The sequence below is a fragment of the Diabrotica virgifera genome, chromosome 5, assembly GCF_917563875.1.
Source record: "Diabrotica virgifera virgifera chromosome 5, PGI_DIABVI_V3a".
Lineage (NCBI taxonomy): Eukaryota > Metazoa > Arthropoda > Insecta > Coleoptera > Chrysomelidae > Diabrotica > Diabrotica virgifera.
In genome coordinates, this window is record NC_065447.1 from 111,510,373 (window position 1) to 111,536,744 (window position 26,372).

The 26,372-nt window shown below is 33.0% G+C and overlaps 1 protein-coding gene across 2 annotated transcripts in view; it reads left to right on the plus strand.

The window, feature by feature from the left end:
* Window positions 1-26,372, plus strand: part of LOC114332347 (putative helicase mov-10-B.1) — a 196,204-nt gene that overhangs the window by 129,435 nt on the left and 40,397 nt on the right. For both annotated transcript variants that reach the window (XM_050650230.1, XM_050650228.1), the window contains 2 exons: window positions 7,380-7,547; window positions 11,082-11,220. In XM_050650230.1, coding sequence (XP_050506187.1) covers window positions 7,380-7,547; window positions 11,082-11,220 — 307 coding nt within the window. The remainder of the gene's footprint in view (window positions 1-7,379; window positions 7,548-11,081; window positions 11,221-26,372) is intronic.

Consider the following 26,372-nt stretch of genomic DNA (forward strand, 5'->3'; position numbering starts at 1 on the left):
CAATGTTTATTTGCAAAATAAACATTTTTTTCTATTTTCTGACAGCAATACAATGTATTTTGAGTTAAATAAATTACATGCATTCTTCTTCTTGCGTCAATTAATTTAATTCAAAATTTTTCTTGGCCTCCCTGTATAAATAATGAAACTTATGTTTATAATACTGAATAGAGAATTGAACGCCTTTGTAAATGAGCTACAACACGAACCCATATTCCTATTTAAAAAAATAATTACGTCATCACGCTCGGATGGATGACGTCACTAGTTTGAAATATATGCCAAGAAATTTAATTTAAAAATAAAAATCGACCTGTTTCGGGATTTTTCTCTAAAATCGTCCATTTTAGAGAAAATGAATTTATTCCATAATTTAGCCCCTCTCTGTATATCAGGAGACCGGCGACAATCTAACCAATAGTTTAGCAATAATTAAAATGTTAATTAAAAAATTTCGGTCGAAATAATAACCAGAAAGATTATGATACACCAGAATAACTATGATTTTCATATAAAAAAGCACTATACCTATTCAACGTACCTTACAGGATTGAAATTGGACCATTTGAGCGGTCTCGGGAATGTTATAAAGAAACAATTTTTTGGCTTATAAACAAATAGAACCCCTCAGAAAATATTAGATTAAATTAAATTAAGTTAACGCTGTTGAAAAGAGCACGGCTTCTGTGTCCTTTTCGAAGAAAAACAAATTGAATTGCGAGGAGTGATTCCAGGTATAACCGGTCAAATTTGACCGGCATTTGCGACAGAGTTATAAACAACAGGATTTTAATCTTTGAACCATTAGATACCTTTTAATTCCGGTCTTCTTTGCAAGCGCGGCTCCTCCTTAGGGTCAATTGGTCAATGACCCCCCTAAAATAATCTCATAAAAATACCAATTTTATTAAAAATATCTTTTATCTAAAACTTCACTCTGAAATATAAAATTCTCTCTCAGCAGTCTGCATTGGCAAAACAAATATAATAGATATAATAACGTCGCGCCTCGCGCTATACACAAGCCCGTGGCTGGGCCGTATTTTAAATTGTCTATATACAGTTCTTATGGCTTATGGACAAATGCATGTAAAATAGAAAAGAGACGGCAGATAGCAATTTCGTGGGCGAGAGTGGGAGTGACCTTTCCGTCGTATACCTCTAGTAGAGTCGACGGCCTCACGTTTAGTTAGTTACCGTCTGCTGACCGCACTTCACGGCAGGTCTATATCGATCGCGGCGTATTTGCGTAATTTATTTTGTTTTGTTGGATTTTTTTGTGATTGTAACAAAAACAAGATGAGTGTTGTTGACGAAATAATTGCCTTAAAATCTGCTGGAACACTAAATTATGAACGGCGGCTTGAGAAAAAAGAAAGTGGTCGACCAAAACCAAACATGAATTTAAAACAAACAACAAAGGATAGGGGTAAGGACATTCAAAGATATTTTAAAGAATCAATGTACAATTTGTGTGATTGGATTTGTGGCTGCAGTGTGAGAAATGCATTTTTTTGCTATCCGTGTTTACTGTTTTCGAATGACGCTGTATGGGCGAAAAATGGAGTAACTGACATTAAGCATTTAAAAGTGAAAATTACAAAACATGCCTCTTCAACTACTCATATAAATTCATCAATGAGTTACGCAAGTTTAGGACGTGTTAACATAAGACAGCAACTTGATAGTGTATATCGTAAATCTGTGCATGACTTTAATGAATTGGTATCTAAAAATAGGTATATTTTAAACAAACTAATCGACTGTGTAAAATTTTGTGGAGTTTTCGAAATTGCATTGCGCGGTCATGACGAAAGTGACAGCTCCAATAATCGTGGAATTTTTCTGGGCCTTATCGATTTTGTTTCTGAACTGGATTTAATGTTTAAAGAACACATTGAAAAAAGTACAGTATTTAAAGGAACATCGAAAACAATTCAGAACGATATTTTAGAATCAATGTTAGCCATTGTGCATACTCATATCATGAAGGAGATTGGCCAGACAAATTTTGTGGCCATTCAAGTAGATGAGACCACAGACAGCTCCAATAAAACGCAGATGATTATCATATTGCGATATGTATTAACTGGTATTGTACATGAAAGATTTTGGAAATTTGTTAACCCCCTAGGTACTACAGCACAACATTTAACTAATGTAATATTGGAAGAACTTCAATTATTAAAAATTAATGAAGCACCTGAAAAATTGATTGCCCAAAGTTACGATGGTGCATCAGTCATGAGCGGTAAACTGGGAGGAGTACAAACAAAAATTAAAGAAATATACCCAAATGCACACTTCATTCACTGCTATGCCCATCAATTTAATCTTATCCTCCAAAAAGCGGCGAGTCAACACAAACCGATAAAAATATTTTTTGCAAATTTACACGGATTTTCGTCCTTTTTCGGCCGATCTCCAAAACGTACGATGGTTCTGGATAGAGTGGTTAAAGTAAGGCTACCTAAAGCTGCGCCTACTCGATGGGCTTTCAATACAAAATGTGTTGAAATTGTATACACTTATAAAGATGATTTAAAATCTTGCTTAGAGGAAATTATTGATGAGGAGCAAGATGGTAACAATATAAATCAAGCAACTGGTTTAAAAAGACATTTGGAAGATGAGCATTTTTTATTTTGGTTAAATTTTTTCCATAAAATAATGCCCCATGTTGATATATTGTTTAAACAATTGCAAATGCGAGACATTGATGTTATATCTGTCAAAAATTGTATCCTGTCTTTTAACAACAATATCCAAATAATTAGAAATACTATTTTGGAATCAGAAGTACCAAGCACATCAACAGCAAAAAAAAGAAAAACTACTGCAGAGGATCCAAAGCGACGAACTGCACTTGAAATTTGTGATATTATTATATCTGAAATAAATCACAGGTTTAGTTTCAATGATCATCTCATGATTTCACAGTTATTCTACATAGAGAAATTTGAAGCATACACTACCAACTTTCCGCAAAATATTTTAAAAATGGTGACGGCTAATTATCCCACAGTGAATATTTCCAAACTAAAATCGGAACTTGAAGTCTTATATTGTCGTGAGGATTTTCGCAATAGTGCTGGTGCAGTAGCCATACTTCAGCTTTTTATTAACATGAATTTGTCTGAAACATTTTCTGAAGCAGTGAAGTTATTAAATATTTTGTGCACACTCCCTATGACAACCGTGGAAAGTGAGAGATGTTTTTCTACTTTAAAAAGAGTAAAAACATTCCTGCGTAATACGATGGGACAACCTAGACTTAGTGCCTTGTCTATGCTGAGCATCGAGAAAACGCTTGTCAAGAGCATTCCAAATTTCAATGAGAAGGTCATAGACTATTTTGCAGAACTAAAGGATAGAAGAATTGACTTAAAATATAAAAATATTTAAAGTAAGTTTCGTTTTAATAAATTTACAATTTATTATACTATAAATATTCCTATCTATATATCAGTCAATAACCTGTTCATACCATTTTTCCTATATTTTTTAAAAGATTTACTCTAAAAAAAGACAAATTTAATTTTCGGAAAACTAGGGTAAATAGTATTGAGTTTTATCTAAGTCTGTATTTTTTATCTAAAATATAAATGCTAAAAGATCTTTTAAATACTTTAAAAAATCAACAGTTTGAAGTTTTCAAACCAAAATGACCCCCCTGAAGATTGACCCACGAGCCGCCGCTGCTTCTTTGTACATACAAATTTTCATATCTTCAAGACACTCATAACAAAAAAGATTTATGTCACTGTCACCAAATTATTTAATTATTGATAAATAATTACTTCCCTCAAATTTTAGTTGAAAATTAAAGATTTTGTTTGGAAAACCCGAATTTTCCGAAGAAAATTTCCGTCGAAGGAAATTGGAATAAATTATTAATGTGCAGAATTAAATTACTGTCAATTTTTATGTGAGTGTTTTGGTTTAAAGTTAAAATTTTCGGAGTTTTAGAGCAATAATAAAAAAAAAGATTTCGGAGCGCTAATTTGTTTATAAACAAAATAGCACACTTTCTGTGGACTTTGCACAGCTATATTACTAATATAGGAAATCTTGAAGATTTGATTTCAGCATGTCCAGCAATAAAATAGCTGGTAATTAATTTTCCTTGTTTTTTACTAATTTTCCCAGATTATTACCTCACATCTTTCATTGAGTTGATGATTCATGTTGTGGACATTCTCAATTATTATATTTCTAATTTAATACTATTCTATCTAATTCCTCAAAACAAGCAAATTTCAATTAAACCCAGCTATATTATAATACCTTTTGATTTAGTTTTCCTTGCAAGAAATAAACAAAACACATCTAAACTAAACCTAACCTCGCTTTTGGCCATTCATTCATCTCCGTGTCAAATAATTTCGACAGTCGCCATCGCCATATTGAAAGCGACTTGTTTAGTGTCGAAATTTGATTTAGAATCAGGGCCCAGGTATGTTACTTTTTAGGTGCTTTTAAGCAGAGGTGTAACCAGGATGATCCTAAGGGGGGTACATCTACTTGAAGGTCTCTGAGGGGTATGGAATAATAATGGTGTTAAGCGTATAGAGCTCAAAGTACATCCAAAAGGGGGGGTTATAACCCTCAATACCACCCCCAGGTTACGTGTGGTTTAAACAGGGCCCCCGCTACCATATGTGCAAAGTGTGCAATGCACACGGGCGTCATCCTTTAGGGGCGCCAAAACCCGGGGTCAAAAATGGCAAAAAAGCAAAGAAACAAAAAACCAAAATTAATTTTAAAATAAAAGTTGAGAAATTAAATAGGATTTAGTTTAAACATACACGAAATTTTATTAGTATATCATCCAGCTACTGCCGATTCCTATTTGCTAGAACATGTCAGAAGTCAGGCATTTTAATTTATTTTATTATGGCGTTGATTCTGTTTGTTTCATTTTCATATTTTAGCCTACTAATAATAGTCCATTTACTCACGGTTTTTGTTGTAAATTTTAAAGAACCGCTTATATTGACATACAATTTGTCATACACATAGCAAACAAGAAAAGAAGTGATACCTACTTTGCCGATGTGTGCTTTTATTCTGGGGGTAAAACGGGTATTCTCAGGGGAATACGCCCGAAACATTCGTTCAAAAGTCCAGAATTGGATAAACTGACTAATTCTAAGCAACTTTTGTTGTATAGAGATTTTCATTAAGTCAATTCTTTTCGAGTTATTTGCGAGTATGTTCATTTTTCAACAAAAAAACACTGTTTTTAGAGGGGTTTTCGCAATTAAAAACTAATTATTTTATCGAAAAAATACTCTTACCAAAAATATAGCTTACAAGAAAGTGAAAAAAATAATTTATATAATAATATGAAGTCTGCAAAACCCGGTAGAAAGTAGAGTTGTAGCTAATGAAAAGTAGGTTCTTATTCGTCAAATTCCAAATTGAATATTTTAACGTGAAATAACCAAAAATTAAGCACTTTTCGGGGAAAACTCATTACAACATCTTTAAAATGTTTAAGAAAAGCTTTATTTATATGATCTGTAAGTTTCATCGGTTTAAGTCAAGCGTCCACAGACCCGCATCTCGTACGCATCGTACGCAACGGATTTTAGTTTGCCTTAGAATGATTGCCGATAATGCGATCCGTACGATGCGGATCAGTGGACGCGGTTACATAAGTTTCTGTACAAGACAAACTAAAATCCGTTGCGTACGATGCGTCCGATGCGGGTCTGTGGACGCTTGCCTTTAAAGTGCTCATTTTTGAAAAAAATTTGTAAAGTAATTTTTTTTCAATCTTGAAAAAATTTCTTTCCAAATAACTTTAAAATTAATTAGTGATACCAAAAATCTCAAGCAGTAAAAAATGTAGATTTTGCTTTTCTGAATATTTTGGACGTTTTGTTTTCCTGTAAGACAAAAATTGGAAGATATGGCTATTCAAATTTTGCATACACTCATGATTAGTGAGTCGTTCAGCCCTTTCGCCCTTTTAACTACAGCCTTTTCAAAAATAAGCACTTTGAACCGATGAAACTTCAGATCAAATAAACAATACATAAGTAAAGTACCTTGTGGTGAAGCGGTAACGATTAATTTCATTTGGGATACTAATTAGGGGGTGGTGTTCATGATTTTTTTACCAAAAAAAGGGACCAACATTATTTTTAACTTACTTATTTTTGATATTAAAAAAATATATCTTCTTTAAACACTTTAAAAAAGTTGTAATGCGTTTTCCCTGATAAGTGCTTGATTTTTTGGTTATTTTACGTTGAAATATTTGATTTGTAATTTGAGGAATAAGGACCTCCTTTTCACTAGCTACAACTCTGCTTCTACTGGGTCTGCATACAGTAATCCCTCTTCAACCGCGGGGGTTACGTTCCGAAGAGAAAGGTGTGGTTGGTGAAACCGTGGTTGGCGAGGGATCCACGATCCAAAGAAGAATATGATATATAATTCCAATTTCGATACATATATTAGTACATAGAAAAAAATATGATGAAATTATGTACATTATATACATATAAATGGAACCATAAAATAAGCAGTTAGTCATATCAACAAAAATAAAGACGATCAGATCAGCGTCTACATTCGCCGGTATTTTAAACCTTTTGAACTATAAACTAATTGCCGTAGTATTACTACTAAAAACAAGCGCAAGTAGCGTATCATGAGTAATTTAACGCGACTGGTCAAATTATAAAAAATATATAAAAATAATAAAATATTCTCATTAAAGATTCAACAAATATCGCAACCGCGGATAAGCGAAACCGCGGTTGATGAGTCCGCGGATAACGAGGGATTACTGTACTTCATACATAGGTACTTACACCATTTTTTTGTTTTATTTTTTTATAAGCTATATTTTTTTGATAAAATACTTACTTTTTGAGTTATTTGCGAAAATCCGTCTTGCGAAAAACTTTGTTTTTGTTGAAAAATGAACATAAATTGACAAATAACTTGAAAACTATTGAAAAGTATTGACAGAGAAAAATCTTTATAGAAGAAAAATTATTTAAAATTAGTCATTTTATCCAATTTCGGACTTTTTTGAACGTATTTTTTTTCACCCCCGAGAAGGGGTGAAACTCACATTCTAAGTTTTCTGTAAAGTTCAGTTTTCTGGTATATTTCAAGCACCTACCTACCTTCAAGAAATAAATAAAAATCATGATCCAAAATGCCTTAAGGGGCGGCAAAATCCATTTTTGCACACAGGCGCCAGTACCTCTTACGGGGGCCCTGGGTTTAAAGTACACCTCTGAGGAATATCCCAAATACCGAGATATAAGAAAAAAATATTGAAATGATCACTAACTATTCTAAAATAACTGCAAGTATTTTATGTGTACATAACTAATATTTATTTATATTTGTAGGTTTGACGAAATATTCATTAATAACAAAAAATTTCATATCGAATTTGGTTTTAACAGAAGGTCCATACGGGTTGAAAAGCAAGCTCTATTTTTAGCTCATACACATGGAATTATTCCATATTTATTTCCAAAGGAACTTCGAATTGAAATGTTACCTGAAAAGGATTTGTAAGTACCTATGTTATTTTTCTTACAAAGTTTATTGCACCGTGTTTATTACTCATTGGTTTAAGGACTTCAGGGTGCTATCTAAAATTACGGGGGCAGTGAGTTTGAAATTAATGACTTGTCGATTATTTTAACTTTTATGTGTAAGCCCAATAGTACGTTTATTTACACTACAGTTAACCTGTAAAGACAGTTTTTAATATCTTTCTTTATTTCTATCCTTCCCTATACCCTTTCAGGTGTCGTATTTGGGTATTTTTATTAAGCGATCCTGTAAAAAATTATCATTTATGACTCCATAGTGCGCTCCCTATAAGGGCGCGTACGCATTATAAAGAGTCATGAAATTTGTAACGAGTAGTTCTTTCAGACAACAGACTCAGTAAAACACAGCTTCAATTAAAATAAAAAATATATCCCTGTTCTTCCAATCCAAAATAAAATCAAAAATAATATTTTGGTCTTCGTTCCGCCCCTTCGGCTGTGGGCTGTAAAAAAAAACCAAAATTGTATTTACTACTGTCAAAATGCAGTAACAATGTTAATATAATACAAGAAGCGATTACGCTATTCCTCAATGCGGAATCAAAATATTAATAACTCCGCACACTTATACAACGACTGATCCCCCGATGACTGAAGACGGGTAATCGCTCAAAAAGCTATCACCAACGAAGCAATCCATCAATGCAGAATCGCTCCGTAGCAAGCCAATTGGCCCACTAAATCAATGCGTTAGTTAACCAGGAAGACTAGTAGCTCAATGCGCTGCAAAACTCAGTTGTTCATAACTCAATTCTTTTGGGAACTGGGTCGCCACCGCCTGGTGGTCAGTGAGTTCCTTTTAGCTCAGTGACCTAGGTGGAACTGATTTTGGAACATGGCCACAAGATCTAACACAACAGTGAAATAAATCTACAAGGCGGAGCATCATTGGATGCTCCTTCTTCCTTTCTTCAAAATTTCATTCAATCTCTTAAGAAGTTGATTTTAAATAAAAGTTTATAATCAAAAAAAATATCGGTCTAAAAATAAATGAAGACGGAACAAAATACATGGTCGCCTCAAAACAAGAACGACAGCGAATTAGGCAAAATATTACTATAAACGATCATAACTTCGAAGTGGTTAAAGAATTTAAATATCTAAGAGTAGCAATCATCAATGACAACAAAATAGATCTAGAAATTGAAACGCGAATAATGGCAGTAAGCAGATCTTTCTTTACAATGCAACATCTAATGAAGTCAAAACTTCTCTGAGGTGCAAAAATCCAGATATATATTATAATATAAGTCCATGATACGACCAACGACCAGTAGTCGCGTAGAAAAGCGAAACATCGACGCTAAAAAGAAAGAGAAATAAATAAGTTGCTGGTATGGAAACGTAAAATTCTTCGAATATGGCCGTTGCAGAGACAGTTTGATAAACGAATGGAGGCGCAGATACAATAACGAGTCAGAGTCTCTCTTCGGAAAAGAAAATCTAGTCATATAAATAAAGGCCAAAAGACTCAGATGGACAGGGCATGTGATACGCAGTAACGACAATCACCTTATAAACAATGTGTTTTGGGAAAGGCCAGCTGAGAGAAGGTCTGTAGGATGGCCTAGAAAAAGGTGGAAAGTTGCAGTCAGAGAAGATCTGGGGAAAATGGTAGTGAGATAATGGGAAATGGTGGAACAGGACCGACAAACATGAAAGGCATTAGTAAATGCGGCAAATAATCACGAATAGTTGTATGTAACTCCATTGATGATGATTATTATGATGATGAGGATGATGATGATGCTGATGATGATGATATCAGAGTGTAGTGAAATCAGAGTGTCACGAATAATTTAAAAAAGCGATAATTTAAAAGCTCCAGAGTAATTCAGTAAGATTATTTCATGAATAAAACTAGGTATCCTTTTAAATTATTTTAACTAATATTTTATTGATATCTTCGCCTGAATATTTACTAAACCTGTTTCTTGGTGTTCTCAGTGACAAGCTGTAAAACATTAATTGTCATTAATATCACTAAATGTATTTTTGCGTAGCAACGAAGGGCATCTGACGTAAAATACTAGACGACGGGAAATTATCCAAAATTATCGGCATTAATATCACGAGAGAGTGAGAATAAATTGACAATAATGCGACAATTTTTTGAAAACTTGTTGTTTGGCAATATACACGAAAGCCCGCAGGGCTCGAGTTGCTATTGGCTAATGACTACAAGTTTGAGAAAAAGTGGAGCATTATTTTCTTATTTATTTTTACTGTCGTGTGATATTCGTAAGGTTATTCTTTAATACTTACATATAAAATTTAAGTCTTTGTATAAAAACATTCAGTGACATCGATCCCAATTAATGTGACACATATTTTTCAACTTGTCAAAGTGAACAGCATAGATTAGCAAATATTTAGACGAAGATATTAATAAAATATTAGTTAATAGCTATTTGTATAACAAGGGAGGAAAGTGCTACTTTTCCTCCCGAGAATGAAGTTTACTGCCCGACGCGTAGCGGAGGGCAGTAATCATTCAAGGGAGGAAAAGGCACTTGACTCCCATGTTATACATATGGTTTTTCCAGCTTCCTCAAATAACAAGTCATTTTTTCATTTTTACTTAATTTATTTATGTAACTAACCAACAAAATTTATTAGAACTAAAACTAAGAAGTAGGTACAATATAACTGTCAACTGTCAAATATAAGTCAAATTATTAATGTAAACATTGTTAAATCAGAATAACAATTTACTGTTTTTTACCATTCTGCAAAATACAGAGTGTTTTTAAATAAACGTTAAAATGTATAGATACTTACGTAATAGAAAATATATGTTGTACAGGGCGTCAATAAGTTATATTTCGTGAATGAAATACCGTGACATCACTTTTACTTTTCCTCCCTAGGGAGGAAAAGTACAACTTTGCTCCCTACAATCATGTCCGGAAAAGTATACTTTCGATAGAGGTAGGTGGAAAAATAATTTATAAATACAGCTTTATTCATGAAATAATCTTACCGAAGTATACTTGAGCTTAAATTTGCCGATTTGTGTTCTCCTCGTGACAAGTTGACATTAGATGCAGAACTAAAAGTTTATTTATATTATTTATATTATTTATTATATTATTTATTTATATTATTTATATTATTATTTATTTATATTATTTATAAGATATTTTCTTAAAGGTGACAGTTGTCAAAACTAGGAAACTGTTTGCAATTAAACACAACTTTCCAGAAATTCCCATTGTAATTTTGTACAGTAGAAAATTACCGATGTATATAATCTGATTGGACAGAATTACACATGATGCAAAATCTTACTACACGATTGGAAGTTAAAATCATTAAAAATTAATCACTGTAATTTTTATTTCTGTAGGTTTCTATTGGTCAGAATCTCTATGAATGAAATAATCTGTTTAATTTTTTTGATATCGTGAGTTAGTAATAAAGGATTCTGTTGACGAGTTTTAGTTACAACTAGATACCTAGATAAAATGTGTTAATTTAATTTTTAAGGGTCTTCTCCGATAGGACCTTGAATGAAGAACAGAAAGTTGCAGTAAAAAATATTGTAAAGTGTAGGAATACCCCCTTTATAATTTTTGGTCCCCCAGGAACCGGAAAAACAATAACGGTGGTGGAATCTGTATATCAGGTAAGTCCACCCTTTTAAATATAGGTTATAAATATCCCCTAAAATTTTTAATATATTGGACCATTGGGTATTTTGGAAAACAGAAGTAATATCTTGAGTTAATGGGATCGGTACAAAGTTTCGGCTCCAATGCTATTTAAATGGGATTCATTTTTTTCGAATCCTGAGAAAACTAATATAAGTATTTTTGAAAAATTTAAACGCAGAATGAAATACAGTGGAACCTCGATAACTCGGATTAATCGGGACCGCGGCCGATCCGGGTTATCGAAAATCCGGGTTAGCCGGAGAATATAGTAAAAATTAATAAATAACCTCCATTACAATTACAGAAACATGAAACACGTATGCACAGTACACATCTAAATTACGTATAGTTTTATAGAGTGTAGAGTTTTGTTCATTTCTTGGTAAAAAACTCAGTCATACTGTAGAGATGTACCGACACCATAATATGGTAGGTCTGGATCCTGCGTACAAAAAAAAATTGATAAATAGCAAGCTGAAAATTTGTTATTAGCTTAAGGGTGTCTAGTCGGACAAACATTAATATATGGGAACACTGGAACAGGGGAAGTTTTAACTGTGGGACAGGTTAAAAATTTGGAACGGTCAGACCACGAAAACGGCACATGTATTTTTTCCGACAGAACAGACTTAAACTCTCCGAACAGAGATTAAACTCTCATGCAAAAATCAGACTGCTATTTATCACCAAATTGGCGTTTTAATGAGTGGAACATGTAGAATATGTCAAATGACAGGAATTATGACAGGTGATAAATAGCAGTCTGATTTTTGCATGAGAGTTTAATCTCTGTTCGGAGAGTTTATGTCTGTTCTGTCGGACAAAACAAATGTGCCATTTTCGTGTTCTGACCGTTCCAAATTTTTGACCTGTTCCACAATTAAAACTGCCCCTGTTCCAGTGTTCTCATATATCAAAGTTTATCCGACTAGACACCCTTAAGCTATTAATAAATTTTTAGCTTGCTATTAATCAACTTTTTTTTCATACGCGGGATCCAGACCGATGGTAGCATAATATCATATTATGATGCTGCAATAAATTTATTTTAAAGATTCGTCTTTATCAATCCTACCTAATGTTTCTAGTTTCTTTTCCATTGTCACTGCAACATTTTTACGTTTTGTTACCATTACGTAGACAAAGCAAACATAATCTGAAGCACGATTACATTACAGAACGGAAGTGATTAATAGGCTGTACTACACACAATACAAGAATTTTTAAATAGTCACGTCTTTTTTAAACAATGCTAAGACAGTTTGACATAAATAAAGAAAAAGGAATACAGACAGGTGTCTGTTCTTTCCGATAAGCTGAGACGGTCGCTCTGGCTGCCGCCGTGTGCATGAATCATTTTTACTATTGTACTTATGTGTTCAAATTACACAAATACACATTATCTCTGAAATATTATTTGGCCTACATACATTTTTATTTGATAAAATTGTTAAATTGTTTATTTGTTAATTTTTTGTCTGATGAAAATCGGTCCGGGTTAGCCGGACTTCCGGGTTATCGGGGGCCGACTTATCGGGGTTCCACTGTATTACATTCTTACAGAGGGCCGAAAGTCCCTGAAAACTTCTATAATATTTATTTTAATAAATTATAGGGGTGAAAAACTAAGAGAAAATATAGTGTGATTTTTAATTTCAAATATCTCATTCAAAAGAAACTTTTTATTCATTCTAAGTAAAGGGTCTTTCGGCCCTCTATAATAATAATTTAGTCATTCTTCAGCGTTTAAATTTTTTTTAAATATTTATTAGTTTTTTCAGAATTTGAAAAAAATGGACACCATGTCCGTGGTGATATTTTCCAAATCGAACATTCGCTATCTTTGTCATACAACGCACTGAGTCGAATAGAATATGGTGACCAGATAGTGACAATTTTAAATATTTGAGATGGCATCGGGATATATTTTGAGTTGTTGATTAAATAATATTGATAGTGTATTTGATAAATAATTGATTTAAGACGTGAATTTAAAAAAAATTATTTATTGTTTATTATTTATGGAACATCCAAGCAAAGAATACACCGGGATATATTCTGCAATCCAAGTATTTTGTTGTTAAAGATGTTCAAAATTGTATAGACAATGCGAAAACGGCGGGTTCGTTAGAAAAAATATTCCCATGAGATTTTTTTGCATAATCACATTCGTGAGACATCCCAAAATAAGGTTCAAGAAGTCGCCCACGTGAAAAGTGGTCTAATTTTTTTTAACAATTTTTTTAATTAAATTGCAAAAAATAAATATTTTTGGCCCGTACAAATTTTAGTTAGCTTTTCTGGACCATTCTGGACAAAAAAGGTCTCTCGTAATTTTTCTCTGAAGTTGATCGTTTTCGAGTTATAAACAATTTAAAATTGAAAAAAAAAACGAAAAATGGCGATTTTCAAGGCTTAATAAATTGGTTAAAAGTTATTATTATGAAAGTCAGAAAGTGACTAAATCAAAGTTTAAAGCCCCCTGCAAGATCCTGAAGAAATTTTTGTCATAATTGTATTACTAAGCTGTTATTTTTAAGTAATAATAATGAGCGCCAGCACGTATTAGGCGGCCGTCTATGGTGAGTGCAAGAGAGATGCCATTCCGGCAGTCCAATCTTACTCGCACTCACATTTACAGCCGCGTCAATACGCTCTTACGGCTTATTGTTAATAATTAAAAATAACAGCTTAGTAATAATTAATGACACAAATTTCTTCAGGATCATGTAGAGGGGGCTTTAAACTTTGATTTAGTCACTTTCTGACTTTCATAATAATAATTTTTAACCAATTTTTTTGAAAACTGTCAAAGTTGAATGAAATACTTATATCAGAGTTCCCTGAAAAAGTCGTTTCGTTAAGACAACAAAAAGTAGTACTGCAATAATTTTAGTCACGTAGCTGCAAGAACTATATTCCGAAGTTAATTCTGAGAAAATTTGGACAAAAATAACTAATAATTTGGAATTTAAAATTTTATTGATTTTTTGACAAGGTTGTAGTGTCAGAATTTGAATTGCTGAAACTGTTGGCTTTTGAAAGTCAGGTAGTATAAGAGCTGTGAGACATTTTTGAGTAGGTATTTTAGGCAACCTAAAAATTTTTCAGGTGACTGTTCTATGATAGCCTAATACAAAAATGCCGGTCTGGCTGGAGGTTAGCGGTTATTTTCCCCAAAAATCCCCCCCAAAGTTAAAAAAAGGGTAAAAATTGTTATTACAAAAAATATCATTGATATGACTTGAAAGTAAATTTAAATATTCAAATATAAAGAAAATAAACAGGCCAGGCGATTTGAGGGCGATTTTAACTCTGCAAGATACTTGCATGGGCGCCCCAGGATTATTTTCAGGGGGTGCATCTGAACTTCAAAAGATTTCATCTGAATCTGTACATACTATTAATGAGTATAAAATATACAACTATACATGCATAGCTATGTACATTCCTTCCGGAGAGGGAGGTGAAATTGTTATTTTGACAGGGTATTTTTTAATAAAAAAAAAAATTCTAAAAAAGACAGGTTTTTTTGGTGAAATTTTCCAATTGCCATGTGATCAAACAAATTACGCGTGCATATAAATGAAAAGGGCTATAGGTAAGAAGCAGTGTGAGAAAGAGCGTATACCGATAGCTGTTTGCGTCCTCTATTGTAGCTGAGCGAGTCCGTTCGCTCGAGAAAATCACGTGACCTGCCGATATCCATGTTGTTGTGCCTCGAAACGTTAGAGTAATTATTATATATATTATAGTTTTTCAAGTAATTTTTCTTAATTAAAGGAAAATAATACGTACTATACAATAGATTTTGCAAATATGATAGAAAAAGACAAATTTATTATTATAAATATATAGGTAGAAAAGTATAAAACTATAAACTAAATTAATTCTGTGTCCGAAGCATGTACTTGTTCTTCAAACTCCTCATGTGAGCTTAAATGTTCATTCTCTTCTTCTTAGTCAGACTCCCATCGAGACTCAGATTCGTCTTCTACATGATCTGTAAATAGTTGTAATATGTATTTAGAATTAATTAAAAATTAATCAGTGAATAATTAATTGAGTTGCTACGTATTCTCTGTCCTTTTATACGGAGTCAAAGCCTGGACAATCACGGGCGCATCTGAAGAAAGACTTGCCATTGTTGAGATGTGGTGTTATCGAATAATGTAAAAAATATCATAAACACAACACTTAACAAACAGGGAAACATTAAGAAAGATGAAAAAGGCAAAAGAAATACTCAACACTATAAAGGAAAGAAAAATGAGCTAAAATAAATATACATTCTCTTCTTCTTCGTCAGACTCCCCTAGAGACTCAGATTCTTCTATCTGATCTGTAAATAGTTGTAATATGTATTTAGAATTAATGAAAAATTAATTAGTGCTTAATTGATTGAGTTTCTACGTATTCTTACTTATATAACCAGTGCCTAATACTTTTCCTTATATAATCAATCACATCACGTTTTTTATTTCTTAGTATATGACCAAAGTAGCTCATGTTTCTTTCCTTCATAGTGTTGAGTATTTCTTTTGCCTTTTTCATCTTTCTTAATGTGTCCGTGTTTGTTACGTGTGTCCATGATATATTTAACATTATTCGATAACTCCACATCTCAACAACGGCAAGTCTTTCTTCAGGACGGAGAATACGTAGCAACTCAACTAATTAATCACTAATTAATTTTTAATTAATTCTAAATACATATTACAACTATTTACAGATCATGTAGAAGAGGAATCTGAGTCTCGAGGGGAGTCTGACGAAAAATAAGAGAATGAATATTTAAGCTCAGATGAGGAGTTTGAAGAAGAAGTACAAGATTTGGACACAGAATTAATTTAGTTTATAGTTTTAGGGCCGGTTGTTCGAACGCTAATAAAAAATGATCATTATCAAATATTTAATTACTGTCACAACTGTCAATATTACAATTATGAAATTTGTTAATCAATTATGTTAATAATTGTTATGTTAATTGATTAACTAATCTCATAATTATAATCAATTATGTTTTCAGCAACCCAACCAAAGTTGACATTGACAGTTGTGACAGTAATTAAATATTTGATAGTGATTATTGTTGATTAGCGTTCGAACAACCGGCCCTTGTACTTTTCTACCTATATATTTATAATAATAAATTTGTCTTTTTCTATCATATTTGCAAAATCTATTGTATAGTACGTACAAGAATAAAAACCGCTAAACGCCGTAAAAATGAGTGGCGCATAAAATATTCCAGCTACAAAAGATCTGATATGAATGTTACGTGGCGCGAAAATGGATTTTCATTTGATGCAAAACAAAATTTTAGTTTTATTTTAAAATATTTTTCCATAATATTTGCTAAATTTGAGGTAAACGCGCCACAAAAGAGTAACTTTGATACAGTTTGAATTTTGAAACTCTTTTGTGGCGCGTTTACTTCAAATTTAGCAAATATTATGGAAAAATTTTTTAAAATAAAACTAAAATTTTGTTTTGCATCAAATGAAAATCCATTTTCGCGCCACGTAACATTCATATCAGATCTTTTGTAACTGGGATATTGTATGCGCCACTCATTTTTACGGCGTTTAGCGGTTTTTATTCTTGTATCAGGAGTTTTTCAAAGTTATTTATAAATTAAATGTATGAAGTTGAATGCAATGTTCCTCTATTACACGTCAAGCTTTATAAATTGTCACCTTTGTTGCATTATCTCCCAAATGGTCTAGTGTCCATCGAATGTACACTAGATTTTTTTCTATTCGAAATAGATTGAAAAAAAAATATATTGAGATGGCCGGTAAATGAAGTCGGATTGCCCGTTGCCAGATCAAATTTAGCGTCGTGACCACTAGAACTACATAAACCATTTGGGTAATAATCGTTAATTGGATTATACTTTTGTATCTTAATAACTTCTAAACGGCTTAACCGATTTTGATAAGTAAACATGAGTTTGAAACGTATTAACCAGTAGTATCTGATGGATCTAAGGTCAAGTATGATAACTGAAGCTATTACAGGAATTATTAAGCTTTCGAAACCGTTTTTCCCACAGGAAATAGATTTTATCATATTTATGAAGCCTATAACCTAAAAATTCGAATTTTCCCGGATATGAGGTATACATCGTTAGATTCGTCTTGAGTCCTTCTACAAACTCTAAGTTATTGGCGCAATTCGTACGTTGAAATGTTGAGTAATTGTCGAAAAACCAAAATTTTCAAAGTTTAGTTTTTCAGTTTTTCGGCTATACTGAGCCGTGTATACGTCTGATCCTGACGGCTTAGACATCATTTGAAAGCTTAAGTCAACACTATTGATTTGATGTATTTGCGGTTCTCCTGCCTCTTCGTGATCCGAATATATATACCTCCAAAGAATATGCCGTTTTGTACCTACCAAGTCCTATAGCTGGCTTATGGGTCGTCAAAAGTAACAAACTACACCGGTTCAAACTACACAAATCGGTTTAACTTTCAAACACACATACATACATATCCACAAACATTTTCCCTTTTTTAAATAAAAATTGAGTCACATTTCTAAGCTCTACAACTTTTGAATGGTATAACCGATTTTCAAAATTAGACATGCGTTGGAAAGGTAATGATCAGTTCTATTAGAAGCCGCAAAGGTTGGACGAATTTTTAAACTTTTTGGGAGTTTTGGTGACGAGAACGAAAAATAGGCCCTAAATAGGAAGGGCCGTAAAATCTACACCCTTGGACCAAAATCGATGGTTGACATATAAATGGGTGAGTCTTTTCTGAACTTTAAGATGGGAGTTGGCCCAATTTTCAATTCAGTCAGATTTAAAAAATCGAAAATTTTGTGTATATATAGTGTCGCGTGTAGGGTGGTGTGGGTGTGCGCCACTGGCGTGAACTGCCGTTCTCTGATAATGTTCAGAATTAGACATGCGTTGGAAAGGTAATGATCAGTACTGTTAGAAGCCGCAAAAGTCGGACTTAAATTTTCGAAGTTTTTGGGAGTTTTGGGGACCAGAACGAAAAACAGACCCTAAATAGGAAGGGCCGTAAAATCGACACCCTTGGTCCAAAATGGATGGTTGACATATGAATGGGTGAGTCTTTTTCTGAACTTGAAGATGGGAGTTGGCAAAATTTTCAATTCAGTCAGATTTAGAAAATTGAAAATTTCGTATATATAATAGTGTCGCGTGTAGGGGGTGTATTTCTGCGCCACTGGCGAGAACTGCCGTTATCTGGTAATCTTTCCGATACAAAACTAACAGCTTCGATAACTAATAAATCGAAAACTATTAATTTTATCCAAAAAATGTATAATGAACATTTTTTGCTTATAATTAATATTTTTACCAGCATTTGCGGTCAAAATATAAAAAAAATTCCACCCTCGAGATGAGGTGGCAACCACCCCATGGTAAAAGCGTCTTTCGGCATCATATAGATTTTGATCCTTGGACTATCCACTACTTATTATCAAATTTTTAAGCAAATCGATCCATTCTGTAAAAATTGCGAAGTGAAAAATTTCGGTTCCTGGACTAATTATACTTTTGGAGCTCTATAACTTCTGAACGGCTTACCTGATGTTGATCACTAAACATGAATTTGAAACGTATTGACAAGTAGTATCTGATGCATCCAAGGTCGAGTATGATAACTGAAAGTATTACAGGAATTATTGAGCTTGAAAAACCGTTTTTTCCCATAAGAAATAGATTTGATCATACTTATGAAGCCTATAACTTAAAAATTAGAATTTTCCCAGATATAAGGTATACACCGTTAGACGCGTCCTGAGTCCTTCTACAAACGCTCAGTTATTGGCGAAATTCGTAGGTTGAAATTTTGAGTAATTGTCGAAAAACCAAAATTTTCAAAGTTTAATTTTTCAGTTTTTTGGCTATGGTGAGCAGTGCTTATGTGTCAGCTTGATCGCTTAGGCGCCATTTGAAACCTTAACTATTGATTTGGTGTATTTGCGGTTTTCCTGTCTTTCCTTGAACTTAAGATATATACGCCCAAAAAATATGCTATTTTGTATTTACCTAGTCCTCTAGCTAACTTACGGGTGTCAGAAGTCAAAAATTAGACCGGTTTTGAATCGGCCCTCACACCCTCTTGAAACACAGAAAAAAAATTCAGATCGGTTTGACTTTTCCACACACATACATACAAACATACATACATATCCACAAACATTTTCCATTTTTTAAATAAAAATTGAGTCATATTTCTGAGCTCGATAACTTTTGAATGGTATAACCGATTTTCAAAATTAAACATGCGTTGGAAAGGTGATGATCTATGCTATCAGAAGCCGCAAAGGTCGGGCTTAAATTTTTAAAATTTTTGGGAGTTTTGGGGACGAGAACGAAAAACAGGCTTTAAATGGGAAGGGCCGTAAAATCCACACCCTTGGACCAAAATGGAGAAGTAACATATGGATGGACGAGTCTTTTCCTAAACTTTAAGATGGGATTTGGCCCAATTTTCAATTCAGTCAGGTTTAGAAAATCGAAAATTTCGTGTATATATAGTGTCGCTTGTAGGGGTGTTGTGCGCCACTGGTGAGAACTGCCGTTCTCTGTGAATTATTTTTCTTTAATTAAGAAAAGTTACTTAAAAAAGTATAATAACTATAATAATAATTACTCTAACGTTTCGAGGAACAACAACATGGATATCGCCAGGTCACGTGATTTTTCTCGAGCGAACGGACTCGCTCAGCTACAACAGAGGACGCAAACAGCTATCGGTATACGATCTTTCTCACACTGCTGCTTACCTATAGCGCTTTTCATTTATATGCACGCGTAATTTGTTTGATCACCTGGCCGTTGGAAAATTTCCCAAAAAAAAACCTGTCTTTTTTAGAATATTTATTTTTAATATTAAAAAATACCCTGTCAAAATAACAATGGCACCTCCCTGTCCGGAAGGATTGTACATAGCTATGCATGTATAGTTTTATATTTTATACTCGTTAATAGTATGTACAGATTTAGATGGAATCTTCTGAAGTTCAGATGCATCCCCTGAAAATATTCCTGAGGCGCCCATGCAAGTATCTTGCAGAGTTAAAATCGCCCTCAAATCGCCTGGCCTCTTTATTTTCTTTATATTTAAATATTTAAATTTATTTTAAAGTCACGTCAATCATATTTTTTGTAATAACAATTTTTAACCTTTTGTTTAAGTTTGGGGGGGATTTTTAGAGAAAATAACCGCTACCCTCCAGCGAGACCGTCATTTTTGTATTAGGCTATCATGGAAGAGTCAAATGAAAAATTTTCAGGTTGCCTAAAATACCTACTCAAAAATGTCACAGCTCTTGGACCAAGGTATTTTAATATCTTCTTCTTCTTCTTAAAGTGCCTATCCGTTCCGGATGTTGGCGATCATCATGGCGATCTTGACTTTGTTTACCGCAGCGCGGAACAGTTCAGTGGTAGTCGTGTTATACCACTTACGTAAATTTTGAAGCCAGGAAATGCGTCTTCTTCCCGGTCCTCTTTTACCATTTACCTTCCCTTGGAGAATCAGATGGAGAAAGCCGTAACGTTCTTGATTTCTCATTACATGTCCTAGATATTCTAATTTTTTTGTTTTTATGGTTATGAGAATTTCACACTCTTTGCCCATTCTACGCAGGACTTCCACGTTGGTAATTCGGTCAACCCAGGATATACGTAAGATGCGCCTATAACACCACATTTCGACAGCTTCGAGCCGATTCACAGATGCGACAGTCAGTGTCCATGCTTCCATTCCGTAGAGCAGAACTGAGAATATGTAGCATTTTAACAGACGGTATTTTGTTTTTAATGCTATGTCTCGACTGTTGAAAATGGGTCTCGTTCTAACGTATGCTGCTTTCGTCCTTATTATTCGCTGTTTAATTTCTGTTGAGTGGTCCCATTGGCTATTTAAATTCGTACCCAGATTGCTCAACTCTTTCGATATTCTGTTGGTTGATTGTAAGTTGAGCGTTTAGTATTGGTTTCTTACTACATAATTGTCATAAATTTGGTCTTCTTTATGTTAAGAGCTAGTCCGTATCTGTTGCTAACTTCTGTTATACGATCTGTTAATATCTGTAAATCATTGAGATTATCGGCAAAAACTATGGTGTCATCTGCATATCTAATGTTATTCAACCATTCACCATTTATTAATACTCCTTTGGCACAACCGTCTAAAGCTTCCTTAAATACCCATTCAGAGTAAATATTGAATAGTAGTGGAGATAAAATACAGCCCTGTCGTACTCCTCGTTCTATTGCAATTTTATCAGTTAACTAGGCTTCTATTTTGATTTTGGTCGTTTGATTGTAATAAATGTTTCTGATAATTCTTAGATCTTTGTTGTCAATTCCAATTTCTTGCATTAGAGTTATTAATTTGTCATGTTTTACTCTGTCAAATGCTTTCTGGTAATCTATAAAGCATACGTATATATCCTTTACAGGTTATATATATTTTAATATAATCCTTTATAAATTATAATTTTTAATAGCCTAAATTAAAACACTTTAATAGAATAATTAAAAAAAAATAAATAAAGCAAAGTAGTTTAAAAAATGGGGGACACGTCTGGGGGTGATAAGCCCCCAGATTTAAATTTAATCGAAAAAAATGATAACTTTGATGTTCTAATGACTACAAATACGAGTTATATAGGCAATCTAAGTAATAATAATAATTTAATAAATAACAAAAAACAAATAATTGTGAATGATAAAAAAGAAAGTATAAAGTTAAATAACATCCCATCTAGATATGATATTTATGATAAAGGTCCGTTTGAAGTCTATATAGAATCCAAAAATGAAAGTTTAAATATCGGGAAATATAACTATTTGGCCATAGCTAGAGAAATCTATGATTTAAAATTAAATTAAATCTTTAAAACCCATAAAAAGGGGATAAATAGAATCAGTGTGGAATTTAAAAACAGAAAAGCGGCAAATGATTATTGGACTCAAAAAAGATAAAGGATATGACCTGTACATCCCTAATAAAAATGTAACCTGTAAAGGTATTGTGAAATTCATTAATAGAGACTTCACAGAGGATACCCTGTTGAAATAATCAGAACCCAATACAAAAAATTCTAAAATTATTCATGTCAAACGTTTTAATAGAAGAATTAAGCAAAAATGGATGAGATATCTCAACAGGGCAGCCAAAGTGAAGAGGTGGTTTCACTTCTCGCAACTGGAACTGTTTGTTATACCTTTACAGGGACTACTTTACTGAGGGGAGTATTGATCTGCGGTATAGATCATAGAGTCTTACCATATACAGAGTTGGGATAAAGTATGGAACCAAGCAAATATCTTTGAAACGAAAAGAACAATATTTATGAAACTTTGCATGCAAGTACAGTCACGCAAAAGGCATCTGATGCCATATTTTTTGTTACTACTCCACTTCCGGTTTCACCGGAAATACCCTTAACTTATTTACTTTAAATGGGACACCCTGTATATTTTTACGGATTTTAAAAGAACTTCTTATTTTTAATTCATACATACCAAGTTTGGAAGAAAAAACTATTAAAACAAGAAATAAATCTCTTTACAGTTAAAAAAATAGGTTAATTTATTTACGTTAGACCAATGATATTAAAAATAAACAAAATAATTTCAAATGTTGAAAATGTTTGCTGTTTAACTCCTGACAACGTGCAAGCCTATAAATAAATTCGTGAGTCACTTTTTGCAAGATTCCTCCACGTATTAGTTCACATTCATCAATTATTCTTTGTCTCAAATCCTGCAAGCATCTTGATCGCCTTACGTAAACACGTGATTTTAGATAACCATAAAGAAAAAAAATCTAACGGGTTGAGGTCCGGAGAACGAGCGGGCCACTCTATGAATCCTCTACGTCCAATCCATCGATTTGGAAAATTAACTTCCAAAAAATGAAAATTCACCATAACCGATTATCATTAATATTTCAATACGATCTTTTTCACTTAAATGAACCATTTTTAATACAACTTATTTCTGTCAATTAGTTCAGTAACAGTTTTACCTACTATAGTAAATTCAAATAAGTCATGCAGTGCATGTAAACAACAATTATTTTATTTTGCAGTATAGATGGTACTCGCTTATTTCCTACTACGTTGTATTAATGCAAAAAATTATATACAGGCACAAGTTAAGGGCATTTCCGGTGAAACCGGAAGTGGAGTAGTAACAAAAAATATGGCAACATATGCCATTTGCGTGACTGTACTTGCATGCAAAGTTTCATAAATATTGTTCTTTTCGTTTCAAAGATATTTACTTTATCCCAACCCAGTATAATGCCAGTTATACAGTGTTATCACTGCTTAAATTACGGGCACCCCAAAAGTCTGTACAAAACAAATTAACTGTACTAGAGGGTATAAATTTTATGACTGTTTATGATGCTTGCATTATGGAGTCATATTTGCAGGATTGTGTGATAAAAATACATACAAGTTAATGGTACTATTGTCCGACACATTTTTAAGAGTACTTCAGTAGTTGTCGGACACACAGAGTTTAAAAACCTCTATCTCATTTAAATATATAAAAGTTGTCCGATTCGACATGAATAACTGAATAAAAAATCTGATGAGGGCGGTAATAATTTTTAATGGTAGGCCCAAGGACCAATATATTACAGTAATTGGTAAACACGATATAGTTTTAGTATAGATTTTTAGATTATGTATTTTCATTTAGATTATGTACAAGGACTCATAGCTTTACGCATAATACTTATATGAAGAGTAATCGAAAGCATTTTGTTTATTTTTAAAAGATTAATTATATTGTTTAAATCATGTTACACATTAACAGTGGCGGCTGGTCAGAGGAGGCAAGGGAGGATTAGCCTCCCCATAAATTTTTTACACACGCTACACCCATACAGCACAGGTCATCTTTAAGATATCTTATTTACAACCAAATATGGTCTTAATGTCTTGAGACTTTTAAAAAATCTTTAAAACGCCAAATTTAAGATATCTTTTAAACATCATCTTTAAGACATTTTTTCTACAAACCAGGTTATAATTACGAATTTAAAAGTTAGGTTAGGTTAGTACCTAAGTAAGACAAGACAAGAGCTGGTAGCTAAAAGACAAACTCCAAACAAAAGTTTTTTCACATCAATGACTTCAGTAGTATTTCCCATATCTTGTGATGAAGATATGGTTTTATTTGAGGGATATTTAGAAGACTCCAAAGATTTTAATAATGCAGTAGGTTTAGATTTAGATTGTTATATTAATAAAGCAAAAATTAATTTTATTATCAAGAGTAGGTACTAAATGCATGTCTCCAATTCAACAGCTTACCTTAACAATATGCTGTTAAAACATATTTTTTAGGTATCAAAGCTTGTTAAAGTAGGAGGAGCAAAAGCCTATGATTTTGTATCAAGAGTTGGAAAATTAATTATTAGCAATGAGCAAGCTTTAAAGTACAGTCGTACAGTTGGCTGGGACAAAAAGGCAAACAAAAGTCCTACATGTAAAATTTGAATACCAATAAACGTATTTTTAGAACCTAATTATTTTTATTAAAAGTTCATTTAAAATATTTCATCATAAAAAATTAAAAAGAAAGCTATCCTAAACACCTTAATAATAGACAAAAAAAAAGACATCTTTAAGATGTAAGGATTTGTAACATACGTACATCTTTAAGACGTCGTAAAGATATCTTTCCGGAAATACCAGACATCTTTAAGACCTCTAAAACATCTTTAGTAAGTTATCTTTTAGATTTCTTTAAGATGTCTTTGTGTTATCTGGGCACTGTTTTGTTTACTTTGCTATTTTGCTTCGCGTTAGAGATATCGCAAAAAGTTATTTGAACAAATTGTTGCAAATAATATTCTAACCCCACATATCAAATTTCAGCGCAAAATTCGCACTTTTAGTTTTTTCATTATTTGTAGTCGGGATCCTAAAATCGCAAAGGAGGCTGCTGGCCGGAAAATCTCACTTGCTAATGCTCCGCGTAGCCCAGCAGCGTTTAAGGATGGTTTAAGGAGACCCGGTCTCCTTAGAGCTGCACATCGCTTAACACACACGCTGCCCGGAGATCGGGCAAGTGAGATTTTTCGGCCAGCAGCCTCCTCTGCGGATTTTAGGATCCTGACTACAAATAATGAAAAAACTAAAAGTGCGAATTTTGTAATGAAATTTGGTATGTGGGATTAGAATAATATTTGGAACAACTTGTTTAAATAACTTTTCCCGATATCTGTAATGCAAAGCAAAATATCGGTTATTTACCGTGTTTTTGCATTCGCAGAGTAAGCCGCTTTTAGAAAAATTCAGTTGAGTATCTTAAATAATGTAAACCTTCAACCTGTATGGACTGCAAAACTTCAAATCTGTATTTATTTTGATATTAATATCTACTTACAGAGATAGAATTGTTAACAAATAAACGACACAAACTTTTTTTTTTGGCATGGGCTGTCGCCACTCAGCCAGTCACAACAAGTATATTTCAAAATCTACATACATTTCAAAAATATAAAACAAAACAAAAATAAGAAAGATAAGGAAACGTTACCGTAAAGGTGGTTGTTAATATTACAATTATTATATTCAGGAGTTAAGGTAGGAATAAGACAGGGTCACTTGCTTCTTCTCGTCTAGGGACCCTTCAAGACATTTCGTTTAGACATAACTAGACTAGGTCGCGGATAGGAGGTAAATACATATGGGATAAAACAAAGGTAAATAATCATTTGTGGATAATGCTTAAAGGTTGATTTTACTTTTACAAATAAATTTCATTAAACAGTCATATATTGTTTTCCTATTTAGAGAAAGTAGGTAACATAAATTATAAGGTGGAAATATATTATATTTTAATAAATTTTCAATTAGTTTATTAGTTTGTTGAGTATACTTTGAGCACTCAAAAAATATATGATTTAAGTCTCCCTCTTTTTGACAGTCTAAACATAGATTTGAAGATAAAATGTTAATTTTCGCCAAATGAAAAGGATAACAGGCGTGCCCAAATTTTATTCTAATAATGGAAGTAATATATCTGCGGGGAACGGAATAATTTTTAAACCAGTACTCAGTAGGCACTTTATGTTGAATCATCGCGTATTGAGAG